Below are 13,473 nucleotides of genomic sequence, written 5' to 3' on the forward strand. Positions count from 1 at the left end.
TCTGCTTGGTGCTGCAGTTGCTACTTTGGTGTCTCATAAGAATATTTTTGTGTTAAAGTTGGCAGTTATGTGAAGTAAATTCAGGATACCTTGGAGAGGATGCACACCATTAAACAGTCAAGCATATGCTTTTAACCTTTCATTTTAGAACATTAGTTCTTCTCAGTGGGTGAATTAGTGTTGTTGGATTCCTTAAAGTGGTTTGGTTTTGTTTCTCAACTGTGCTGTGCCAGAAGTTGCTGAAAACCTAGCACTGCTTTCCATGGTGAAAATTCGATGTCAGCCAAAATCTGTAAAATTTTATCATAGCAAAAAGATGTGGAGAAAACTATTTTGTAATAGAGTAAAGAATAGTTTATAGTGTAGTATTTTTAATATAAACACTCTTCTGTAGAGTGTTTGGATTTTAGGACAAGGAGACTAGTTTTTCTAACTTAGGAAATTGTAATTGACACATCTGAAGTCATGAAGAGGATTAGGCCAGCTGTGTGTAAGCATAGACAAGACAAGTGGTTGAAGTGTTCTCAAGGGCGTCATCTTTTTGAAACCGGATCTCCCAAGACTGAAATGGCTGACTTGGTTGCTACTCTGAAACGTTATATTTGTGAATCAGATGAGACTGTAGGTAGAGGTGAGAGTTTTGCTGAAGGTCTGTTTTATTTTGAGATCTCTGCAATCCCAATTCTTTTGGGGGAATTAGTCTGGAAACATTTAAAATTCATTTCAGAACATGTTTGATTTAGACAATATTTTTCCTAATACCTTAGAAATACTCTTGTCTATAATGATTTCATGTTTAAAAAATAAGTGGAAATAGGGCTCTCTGTGACCACACTCTGGTCTGGTTTTTGTTAGTTAAACCTTTGAGCCAGTATTCTAAGAGTAGCTGAAAAGCCAACCTTTTAAATACAGTTTTAAACATTTAGGTAAACATTTAGATTTCAGAAGTGCTTAGCACCTAATTGGTGAGAGATGTGCAGCTTTTCCAAGGTCTGTACCCTTTGCAGATGCCTGTGTGTATATCGTGTACTTTGCAGCAATGGATGCCCAATGCTTCTTAATATGTAAACAATTATCCTGTTAAAGCATCAGTGAATGTAGTGGATTTCAGAAATCTGTAGTTTTAGGGCATTCTTTACTTTTGGCTCTCACATTAATAAAAAGTTAGCTATGTACCTTTATGTTAACTGGAAAAAATACTAATTTTTTTCAGAAATTACTGTTTTTAACATAGAGCACACTGAAATAGGCTTTTAATAAAGCTTTTCGAGTTGCCACTTGAATAGTTTTTACAGTCTTATCTGAGCATCAGTTACAAGCATAACAATTAGAAACAGAATTGTTTAAAGTATGATGGATCATCCCCTACTGCTGTGTTGGTGGGAAGGAGTGAGGAACTCAGTCGTGTGGATCAGCATATTAGTGAACAACTGGGAGATAAGACTCCTGCACTAAAATGGGAGTGAGGCAAAGTATTTGCATGTAGTTTCTTGGAAGCATTTTAACATGATTCATCGTATTTTTAGATGTATGCAAAGGAATTGAAGAGATGAAGCAGGTGTTGGCCCTAAGAATTTTAATACTTGGATGGAAGAGGAATCTTTTGAAAGTACTGATAGTTCTTTAACAAAAAACTCCTTACTACCAGAACTACTTAGCACCCCCCCTTATGTTAATTACAAGGGGAACAAAACTCAAAATGGATTATGAAATAAACATAAATAATTCCATGTGTTTTAGAACAGTGCAGAACTTGATGTTGGTACAGGACTGCCAACAAAGCGTTTTAAAGAAGAGCACTTAGCAGTTATTATTTCCAGCCACTTGGTAAGTTTGTGAGCTCAGGCATCAGTGCCAAGCTGATGGAATACTGTCCGATTCTGCTGAAAAGCATAGGAAGCACTGAGCAGAGCCCCCTGTCATCTGGGGAGCACAGCACTAAAAAGGCTAATTCGGATCTGAGGTAGAGGAATGCTCAGGGTTGCTCAGAATGTGGTGATGAGTCACAGGCAAACTGTGCCTCAAACAGTGTAAACAAAGCTCAGTCCTCCTGATTTTCCTCAGTGGTGGTATCACCCTTTTTACACTACTGTGAACTTGGACTTCCTAGATTTCCTAATGTTTTTATTTGTCCTGGTCTCCTGAGCTGGTCTTCTAAAATTCTGTCTGCTACTGCCACCATCAGTCCTTTCAGCTCAGAAGCTTTCCCTTGATCTGAACTATCTTGTGCCTTGCATTTCCAGCAGTACTTAAGAAAGTTTGCGTGGGCACAAAGTCATATTTTGTTCAGACACTAAAAATTTAATTTAGTGCTCTGTTCTTCAGTGAGAGCTATGTGGAATTTTAAGAAAGTCTGTTAATAAGGACAAGGAAAATAAAGGTCTTGTAAAAAATGGGAACATCCATCTTGGATGGGAACTGTTGTATGTGTGCGTTCTTGGAGATAATGTCAACAAAAAATGGATAAGATATTATTGAAATTGCTGTTACACATAAATGTATGATGTTTTCCTTTAAAAAAATCCAAAGGAGAACGAAGAAACAAACATTAAACCCCAGAAGACCTACACAGTTTTTAGGTTAATTCAGCTTAGGCGGGAGAGTCACCAGAAATGAAGACTGCGAACTGAAGAAAGAATAGATAGAAGGTATGCAAATTGAAGCCATTTTATACTGTAATGTATTCATCCCTTATTTTATATTTATATTCTTACTTCTTCAGGCTGTTCTATGAAGACAGAGATGCTACTCAAATACAAATTTTTTTCAAGTGTATAAGCTTTTTAAAATTCAGCTTGTGGAAGGGATTTCATGGCAATATATTTAAGGAAAAATAATGAGATTCTGATATGAAATCTCATACAGTCAGTTGTGAACACAGTGGTCTCCAGATGTTTATCCAGTTATGTTCATTAGGAACAGAGGTTTTTATGCTCAGGAACTATTAAAGGAAATTTTCTTAGTCCTGCATCTACTTTGCTTTTTCATTATTTTCTCCTCCAGGTACTGTCATTCATGGATTATCAATTGCCAGAAACAAAACATTGGAAGAGTTTGCTATTTGGTCAGCTTTTGGCAGAGATACTGATTTTTTTCAGTACTGTTCTTTGACTTGTTTTTTTTTTCTCCCCTCAAGGAAAGAACCTCTCTCAGATCTCCAGTGCAGGCAAACCCTCTGCCTGAATGTTTCACAGTTTGGAATGAGAAATTTGTAATCCTATTTCTAGTAGAAACTGCTGCTAGATACTTTTACCTAGACTGTGCATTGGAGTTGAGCTGGTATGAGCTATGAAATGGGATGTGTGTGTATGTGGAGAAAGAGTAATTAACATTTTTAAAGTATCAGGACTCCTTAATTTCATAATTGAGGCAGCTGTTGCTTTGTTACAGTTCAGCAAAACGCTAACATTCTTGAGAAATATTCTTACATGCCTCTGCAACCTCCTCCCCTTCCTGTGATCTGATTCTTATCTTTATCATCCATAATCTTGACCTCCTTGTACAATCTTGAAAACAAAACAAATTTCTTCTCTTACACTTGCTAGTTTGTAAATTTCAGGATCTTGTTAACTATAAATGCGAGGCTGGCTAACCCGGCAGTGGTTCTTGTGCCGAGCAGATGATGGCAGAGCAGCATTGCTTGTTAATACTGTGTCCGGTGGATCAATTTCTGAGTGCCTCAAGAAAATGTTCTTTTTATAGTTCGTATTGGTAGTTCCTGCTAGAGATACATTAACTCGAGATAAAACACCTTTGTGACAAAGTTTGTTTTCTTAGCACATCTTGTGTGGGAGGTCTTGTCTCTCTGCAATGGCAGAGTTGGTCTTGTCTGTCTTTTGTGCCAGCTTGTGCCAATTTAAGCTGTGTAGCAGTGTGTGTGTGACTCGTATATGTGGTAATTAGCTCCACTTTGTAGCAGAACACTAACAGAACTCTGGGTGTCACTTTTCAGTCTTCGCTCATATATTTATGAGGAAAAAATAGCATGGACTTGAGCTCCCAAACCAGGAAATGGAACTGAAGTAATGAAATAAGACTTTCTTTAATGCGACCTCTGGGTTGTTGAGAAAATGATGTTACCTAATGATCAGAGGTCTGTAGTCCTGCTTCAGGCAGCTCTGTGTTTACATCCTAATTTGTGAAAATGTCATCGCTGTGTTTTGGTACTTAGCAGTTTTTTACATGTTACTTAGAAATGTTATAGAACTTGCAGTTCCTTAACTCATTCATTTTTGTGGCAAGGGAGACGAGATCCAGCTGTGTTAATGCTGCTATCATTTTTCTCCATTTTGATTTTGTGAAACTGCAGAACTAGGAAGTATTTCAGGTTGCTTAGGAGGCCTGAGAACTCACCAAAATGGAAAGATTAGTCTTTCTATTAATATTGGAAGTGAGATTCCACTGATCTGTAAGAAACTGGCAGTGCATTATATACACCATAGATACTACTTTCAATTTGCTGTTTAGTTGTTTTAAAGTGAAGTAATATGGGTATAAATTATGTCTATTCATACACTTATTTTACAAGGGAAAATGTGCTTATGTAGGTAGTGCAATAAGCCACCCTTAATATTTTTATGCTTTTTCAAATGCTTGTACGGTGAGAATTCTTTGTGGGTATCAACTCTTTCTATGTGAGTTGCAAGTAGAGCTTGCACTAAAAATGAATTTTCCACATTTGCAGCTTGCCAACGTGCTATCTTTACATTAAACTGGGGTGGGCCCAGTAATTGTCCACTGGCAGGACTGGAAGTGAGGAAGAATGGAAGCAAAAGAGTTTCTGTGTGCAGAAGCAAAAGTTGGCAAATACCTTCAGTGTGTTGGTGAGAAGCAGCATTTTGTGCTGATGGACTCATAAAATTGCCCAAGGAGCTCTGTTTTGCCATTCCTTTTTAATACTGTCTTCATTTAGTCACATGATGATGTTCTACATCTACATCTCCTGCTGTGTCATCTGGAGGGGTTCTTGGGTAGCTGTGCAATGTGCTCCTGCCATTGCTGTGGTGTCATACTGTTCAGGGCACATCTCCAGTCTTGTTCAAGGCTTCTGCAGAAACTGGGGGTAAAAGGAATATTTCACTGCAATCGAGAGATTAATTACGTGAAATACCACACTGCTTACTAGAAACTGAGGAAAGCAGATTATGTTTAGTCTTACTTTTATGGTCCTAGAGGGAGAATCGGGTCCATCACTTTCTGGCACAGCAAAGAGAAGATTATTCTGGGACTGGAGACTGTTTTTTGCCCTTTGCCTCTGCGGTTGCAAGCCGTAACTGACTAACCGAGACAGACTAACTGCAGAATGTCAGAATTTACCATTCAGAAAAAATAAGTCTTGACAGAAAATCGTCTTGTGCCTTTGGAGTTCTGGCAGGCTCTGTCTTTCGTTCTGAAATAGTACAGTTCTGAGGACTCTGTGTCTCATTGGATTTTAGACAAGGATATCAAGGAATTGAAGTGGAAGTTCATTACTGTTGGTAGAGGATCAGGTCCTTGAGTTGGCTGCAATTTCAAAACATCAAAAGACTCAGAGCTGTGTGGTTTTATGCTGCACTTTTACAAAAACCTAAGAAGGTATTAATGTGATGTGAAATGGATCAGGTGGATGTGTGTGCCTTGTGGAAGTTGATACAATTTCTGTTACTATTGGAGCAAATACACTACTAAATGGAGCTAAGAAACATTGAAGAAGCTGCTCATGTTAAGGTTGGTAGGGGGAATTTGCCAGCGTCAGGTTCTGCAAGGTATGTTTGCTGTGGTTTGCTCTGTGCTGGGCTCCTTCTAGGCTTCCTAAGAACCTCAGTTCCTCCTTCACAGCCAAAAATGGTGAGCAACATGTGAACAAACTTGGGTCTTGTAAATGAAGTTGCTGACAGGGTATTTTCAGGTTATTATGGGGAAATTTTTTCAAGCTTTTCAGCAGTAGCAAAGTACAAGATTTCTTGTAATTGTTTTTATGGATTAACAGATTTAGTCTATTCCTGGCATAATCAGATGTTTAATTGAGATTCTCTATAAATTTGAAGAGATTAGATGAAGAGGTGCTGCTGCAGAACCTAAATCTACTTTAATTTCTGGGACAAAAAAAAAAGCTGTATGCAGGTCGAGGCTACAGGTGTGCCTATTTCCTGTTTGTGATGAAGAGGAAAAATGATCTTAGGTCAGTCAGAGGGATGTTTTGAGTAGGTGAGAGATAACTGGTAAACAGTAGGACTCTTAACCTGCTTAACTTGACACATATCCCAGGAGGTCTCATGTTTGCTGTGCTGAAGAGCACTAGTTTTGCTAACGACTTGGATATAATTGTCTTTCTAACATACTGTGTTAGTCTAGTGTAAACATAATGCTAGCTCCTTCAAAGAACACTTGGTCTCTTCCTTAATTTCTACCTGGTATTTGTAAGAGCCATCTGACTAAGAACTAACTAGCTAAGCATCCTCAATCCTTCAAAATGTTGTGTCAGCATGTGATATTCAGTGAGTCACAAGGCTAACTGTATCATGGCAGGTGCAGGGAGGAAAAAAGGTAAGTCTTATTTAAAATAAAATTGTGTTTGTCATCAGAATTTCATGTTATCTTTGTAGGAATTTAATAGTTATAATAAAGTAGGAGAAAATCTTGTAGGAAAGCAATTAAATGTGCCTTGTGTTTAACGGCAAAGGGTTTACTGAAGCCTGTCTGAGAATAAGTATGGGGTTGTTTTTCATTTCAGTTGATGCTGATGAGATAAAACGACTAGGAAAGAGATTTAAGAAGCTTGATTTGGACAACTCTGGTTCTCTGAGCGTGGAAGAGTTCATGTCTTTACCTGAATTGCAACAGAACCCGTTAGTACAGCGAGTAATAGATATATTTGACACAGATGGCAATGGAGAAGTGGATTTCAAAGGTAAGGCACAGTGTTTTGTGACAGGTGGTGGTACTTCAGAATTCCTGGAGCTTTAGAATTCATATTTTTCTTCATCAGAAAGAGGAAAGTTGAAGAAGATTTGTTAATGAAAATAAGGCGCTAATTCCTAGTGAAACTAAATACCAGTAAAACTAGTTTCTCTGGTGCATTAAGGCACTTCTGAGTGAAATGTTTAAAAGAGCAAATTGTTTAGTAATAGCTTTTAAGGTCATGTGACTGAGGACTACTCACTGAGTATCTCTTAAAGTACACCAATTTAGACTTCATTTTGATGCTGAGGAGAGACTGAAGAAAGCGGGGTAGGCTAAGTGGTGTGTTTCTGCATAAGTTGTATTTATCCAAATACCCAAATAAAATCTGTCCTTTGTTGGAGTATTTAGAAAATAGAAAGGAGCTCAGGTTTTTCTGTTGGTACTTCTTTTATGGGATTCTTTTTAGGTAGATCTTAGATTGACACTTGAAGAAAAAAAACCCAAACAACCTAGAAGATTTGATTTAGTACATTTCTGAAAATTTTAGACTGATTTTAAATATTCATGATTAAAAGGGCGAGCAGGTTATTATCTTCATTACTAGTTCATCTTTAAACAGTCTCTGACCCTTAGAAGTGATAATGTTTGTAACTTCTCTTCAAGTACTGTACTTGTACAAGTTCTGTTCAAATACAAAATACTTAGTATTTCTTGTTGCTTATGACTAGAGAAGGTGACATGAAATGGATCAGGTGGATGTGTGTGCCTTGTGGAAGTTAAGATACAATTTCTGTTACTATTGGAGCAAATACACTACTAAATAGAGCTAAGAAACACTGATTTTTCTTGCATTTTTTTTAAACTGGAGAAAGTACTTGAATTTTATGTATACTGACAGGCTGACATTTTATATAAGGTATTAATATACAAGAGCTGCTAACCTTTGCAAAACCCCTTAAATTTCTGTAGGGATAGCTACAGTATAACCAGAATGTTGAGTTTTGATCGAAAGCAGTAATGGTTGCATGAAACTATTCAAAATTCCCTTGTAAAAAATAGGTAGTCATGAACAATGAGGATCATGTTGTCTGTGATGTTGAGCTGTGATTAATACAGTTATCGAGGGCTGTTCCTCTTGGGAGGGAACAGGAAGTTGGCAAAATCAATTTTCTTTTACAGAAAAATACTATTTTGGTATTTCTTTAAAAGCAGTTTTCAGTTTCAATGTAATTCTTTAAATTGAGAACATTTGTAACATTGAGAGGAGTTGTACGATTAGAGTCCCAACTGGAGCAGCTTTAGTAAAGATCTTAGAGTTTTCTGTCAGGTTCTTGTGAAGGTCCAGCAACAAAATCACTTAAATCCTGGTGTGACCAGGTCTGTTTAGTGAGTGCTGCATTGGATTTGGGGTTCCTCCCACTGAAGAACGTTAAAATATCAAAGTACGCAGACATTTACGTGTCACAAGGTGGGCAATATTTTAAAAATTTGAGGGTAATTTAGATTCTTTTTACAATTTCTAAAATTTTCTGAATGTTTACTTCGTTTATTAAAAAATACACTTTCTTGTACATGTTTTCCTTGCATTAATTAGAATTCATAGAAGGAGTCTCCCAGTTCAGTGTCAAAGGAGATAAAGAACAGAAGTTGAGGTGTAAGTATTTTGATTTTTTCCTTAACAAAAATTTTCTAATCCTCAAAAATATACTTTTGTAAGTTAAGAAATTGACAAATCCATATTGTTGTAAAATGGAATGTAAAGTGGAAAATAATGAAAGTAGATTGTAAGCTTTTTGCACATTTTGTCATTTATTTGTGTGAAAATTTGTCAGCACTCTTTTCTGCTGGGAAGGTTGGAGGAGGTTGGTAGCTTTCTGAAGAATTTCAGTTGCTTTCTGCTTTTTAAAAAAGTAAATTCATTTAAGAACAGCTTGCTGCCTAGTTCTGTGAACTTACAGGGCCTTATTACAGTGGAAAAGCATTAAATTCTAGTTTCAGAACTGCATCTCCAGACTCAGGCTTTTGGAGTAGAAAAGAAACAGGTTTGGTTATGGATGTAGCTTCCAATAACTAAGATTCAAATGTTTAAAAGTAAATTCAGTCTTGATGCCAAGTTGTTTGCAGCAGAGTAACCAGATTTTGAGTCATCTGTTTCCTGGAAGCTTGTAATTTGTTTGCTGCCTGGGTGCTTTACTTGTGGTGGGGAAGACTTTCTTTTTTGGTGTTTATAGAATTCTCTTACTGCTGGTGCTAAGACATTTTCTAAAGTGAGTATATATTCTTTTCCAACCACAGTTGCTACTAAATGGTTGGTTTATTTATCTTTGATTTTTTTTATTATTATTTTTTTTTTTTATTTTTTTTTTACTTCTGCAGTTGCTTTTCGCATTTATGATATGGACAAAGATGGCTATATCTCAAATGGAGAGCTCTTCCAGGTGCTGAAGATGATGGTTGGGAACAATCTCAAAGACACTCAGTTACAGCAAATTGTAGATAAAACCATAATTAATGCAGATAAGGATGGTGATGGAAGAATATCCTTTGAAGAATTCTGTGCTGTAAGTAACTTCTAAAGAAAACTTTTGTCATTTACAGAGAGAAAAAAATAGCCTCTCAAGTGCTGCTCTGGAAAAAGAGTAAACAGTTAAAAGGCACGTTTTAAGAACTTAGAACAGAATGCTTAAATGTTGCATTTAATGCTTGAAGGGGTTGATTTCAACCCATGTGGTATATTTATTTAATTAGTTGACAGCAAGTTTTAAATTCTTTTCTCAAAAAAAGTAAATGACACATTGAATCTTGAAACTTTGAAAATTGAAATAATGAGTGTTTACGCATCGACTTTTAAACAGTATATTAAGGAAGATACACTTGATAGCATGGTTTGGGCATTGCTTTTTTTTCCCTAATCTTTGAATTTACAAGTTCAGTTCAAACATAACTTGTTCATACTCAAAAAAATATGTGAATTCTAAAAAAAAGAAGGCGGGGGGTGGAAATCTGCCATCCTGCCAACTACTAAAGTGAAAAGGTTCTATTTTTTGCATTTTGGGGATTTTTTTTTTTAAGTTTAATTATTTTTGTGACATCATGTAAAAAGAACTTCATCTGCAAAGGAGTCAGAGCTACAGCCTGCAAACGCCTGGATTTAGTGCATTACTTGTTTATTTCTTGCACTGGGCTGTCATCTTTGCCATCCATCAAATGTGATGTTGCATCTTCTTTTGTCCTTGGGCTTCTGCCCAGGTTTCCTGTCATGTGCTACTGATGGATTTTCCTTTTCCTTTCTTTTAATTTCTTAAGTTTTTGTTGACCTCCTGACAGGACACTTTCCAGTTCTAAAACCTTTTACCCTTTTTCTTGCATTTTACCCTCTCTGAATCTTGTCCTGTGCATCTACAAAAATGCTTTTTCATTTGTTGTCTTTGGCAAATACCATTTGGCCACTGAATTTTGTTCCTGCATTATCAAACGCTCCTCTGTACATGGCAGCTTTCCTTTGCCTTCTGTTCTGCATGGATCACACACCTGTGAACACTGGTAATTCTTTTCTGGGTGTGTGCAGTTCTGTATGAAATCCTGCTGCTGTTCCTAAGGCCCTTTCCTTCTCCTGGGAAGGTTCACAGTTTTACAGGGTGGTTTTGAAGTCACCATTTTATTTAACATGCAAACATACTGCAAGGCCATAATAAGAGATGGAGAGGAATGCCAAAATTGTGTTACTTGCACTGTTTTTCAGGCCCTTGAGTGTGTAATTGTACTAATATTGAACTACCTTGGTTTGTACATATTTATCTCTCACAGTACTTGTAACACGTAAATCAGTTTGGAGGGAAGGTACTGCCTTTATTTTATGGTTGACCTCAATGCATCTATTGAATGTGTTCTTTGTACCTTGCTAACTTTCAGTTCTCATCTTTCTGAACCTTATTTTTCTCCCAGGTTGTAGGAGGCCTAGATATCCACAAAAAGATGGTCGTAGATGTGTGACTCTGTAGGGCACCACCCAACACTTTTGCTTTCTTCTCCATCTCTGAAGATCTGCTCCAGACGTCCAGCAATGCTCTCTGTGTATTTAAATGGAAGTATTTTTCTCTGTGAAGCCACATTTTCCAACATGAGCCTCATGAAGCCAACTAAGTGTTATTGAACTTTTATTCTCTCAATAACTCAGTGTAGCACTTTAAAGTCTGAAGGACAGCAAAGATGGAAAGAGCATATCAGTGTGGCGGAGAAAGGGAAGGGGTTGGCTTTTTAATTTATTTTTCTTCATCTTTTATAACAAGGAAATATCTATCTATATATATATATGTGTGTGTGTATTTATATATAGATATATATGTAGCTTTCTATATGTAGTAGCTAGGTGGGCTTTAATTTAATATACTTGATTCAGAAACAAAACTAGAGTACAAAGTGCCAAGCAGAATATTAACAGTTCAATATATGGATATACATCCTTACTTTTATTTCACACAGTTTTATATATATAGTAGAAGAATGTAAAATTTTAACTGGGTCTTAGGTCAACTCTTTTCCTTTCCTGTGACTGTTCAGATGTTTCTATATATTGAATGGCTGACAAAGCATTGCTTCTTATTAAATCACCTTAATTACTTTTTTTTTGTAACACAGGAGACTAAATTTATTTATACCTGTTAATATATTACCAGGGACTGTGTCTCTTTGCTAAATAACTTAGTACAGTTCTACTTGATAGGAGAATATAGTTTAATGCTACTGCCAAGAACTAGTCCTCCTGTGCATATAGTGACTGCGGAATGCTTTGATGGCTGTTAGATTCTGTCACCCAGGAACTGGGAGCATTTACAGCTGTCCTGAAGCCAAGACAACTCTGCTGTTCTGGGTTCAGTTTAGATACAGCTGCTTAAGGTGGTAGACGCATTCATGATTTTCTCTTGTGCTTAGCTTAATGAAATTAGGATCAACATAACTGTGCAGAATTCCCATCTACTTATTTTATACAGTACTTAAGATTATAAAATGTTCTTGCCACTTAAATTCTGTTGTTTCAACCATGATAGTTTTCCCCCCTGCATTTAAAAAATACTACAGGTAGCTAAATAACTGGTAATATTTTATATATATATATATGTATATATGATTCATACAGGGGGGAAATCTTGTTAACCTATGCCATAGAGGAGGAAAACTTCACACTATCTAAATTTATACCTCTTGTGGTTCTCCAGTCCTTTTCCTGGAGAATTTTTTTTTCTTTTCTAGATTTGTCCATATCATAATTTGTAATGGAAGGTAACTTGATATATTTGTGTGATATAAAAGTAGTGAGCCATGTTTTACAACTTTATATCATCCCTTCCCTTTTCTGCAGTGGTACTATTGGCTGGAAGAAAAACATTTGCTAGATTTTTTAGGACAGTACATCTTTCCTGTATAGTAGTTTTTCTATTTAAAAAAAATTGTTTTATAATGAGCAGTGGAAAGTGCAGGTTGTCTGAACCTCTTCAATTGAGCACCTGTCTGCCATAGCTGTTCCTTCAACTGAGTGCTGCACATCATGGGCTCTGTCTGTGAGAGAGAAATCCAGGTGCTTAGTGTCCTTGCATGACATGAAGTTTTGCATGTAGATCAATTTGAAATGTTCCTCTTGTTTACATAATTTGCATAATTAAAAAGATAATGTTGCCAAACTTTGGTAAATGTTAATGTTCAAAACAAAAATCTCCACTACATGTAACTTTTTTCTTCCTCTGGATCAGTACGTGGTTTATAATCCCAGCCAGTGGTTGCATCTGTTCCAGTGTCAACTGCCATGTGCTCTGCTTCAAGGGGGAATTAGTCTTTTGTGAATTTTTTGTACATAAGTATTTGTTACAAACATTTTAGCAAATGCTTTCAGTTTTTCTTGCTTGTGCATATCTTGGCTGGCATTATAGAAATTAGTGCTAATGTTATTTCCTTAGGGGGACTGGAAGGGGAGGGATGAGGTTTGTGTTTTTTTAGTTTGTGTGGGGAAAAATGATTTATGTTGAATGTTTAGTTTCTCCTCTGCATGCTACATCATATGTTGTGGGAACTATAAGAATCTTCATACTGTATGAATACAAAATAAAATATTTGAACCTTGACTGGGGTGCTCAGTACCTTTCCTGTTCACCTTAAAGTAGCTCTGCACCTTGCTCTGAAGAAAACTTGTTCATATTTCTTTGTCCACTCCTCGATTATTAAGATGTACTGAAAAACTGCAGGGTGCAGTCTGCTGAAAACTTCGGGATTTATTTCAGTGTTTCAAGACGTGTTGAGGTTCTTCAAAGGCACATCTGGTTCTCTTTGCCAGATGTTCAAAGTGGATAACATACTTACTTTGAAATCCCTGTGGAAAGTGGTTTAAAAAACAAAACAAACCAACACACCTTAACATTAATGTAGGTGGAGAATGAAAGGCAGTTCCTTTCTCAGGAAAAGGTCTGAGGCTTGTGCTGATGACACCAGCCCTCTGTGCCACAGGTATGCCCTTCACAGCAGCTCTGTGCTGTGCTCTTTGGGGGTGCAGGTGTTTGGACCTTCTGGGTGCTGCCCTCTCCCTTATGCTGCTTTGGGTCA

The 13,473-nt window shown here is 36.8% G+C and overlaps 1 protein-coding gene across 1 annotated transcript in view; it reads left to right on the forward strand.

The window, feature by feature from the left end:
- PPP3R1 (protein phosphatase 3 regulatory subunit B, alpha) overlaps positions 1 to 13,003 on the forward strand; it is a 39,121-nt gene extending 26,118 nt beyond the window's left edge. The window contains exons 3-6 of the mRNA XM_082300334.1: positions 6,713 to 6,889; positions 8,477 to 8,536; positions 9,259 to 9,443; positions 10,828 to 13,003. Of these exons, the coding sequence (XP_082156460.1) occupies positions 6,713 to 6,889; positions 8,477 to 8,536; positions 9,259 to 9,443; positions 10,828 to 10,875 (470 nt within the window). The 3' untranslated portion in view covers positions 10,876 to 13,003. The remainder of the gene's footprint in view (positions 1 to 6,712; positions 6,890 to 8,476; positions 8,537 to 9,258; positions 9,444 to 10,827) is intronic.
- The last annotated feature ends 470 nt before the right edge of the window (positions 13,004 to 13,473 follow it).

This window comes from Coloeus monedula (assembly GCF_965178545.1).
Source record: "Coloeus monedula genome assembly, chromosome: 2".
Taxonomy (NCBI): Eukaryota; Metazoa; Chordata; class Aves; order Passeriformes; family Corvidae; genus Coloeus; species Coloeus monedula.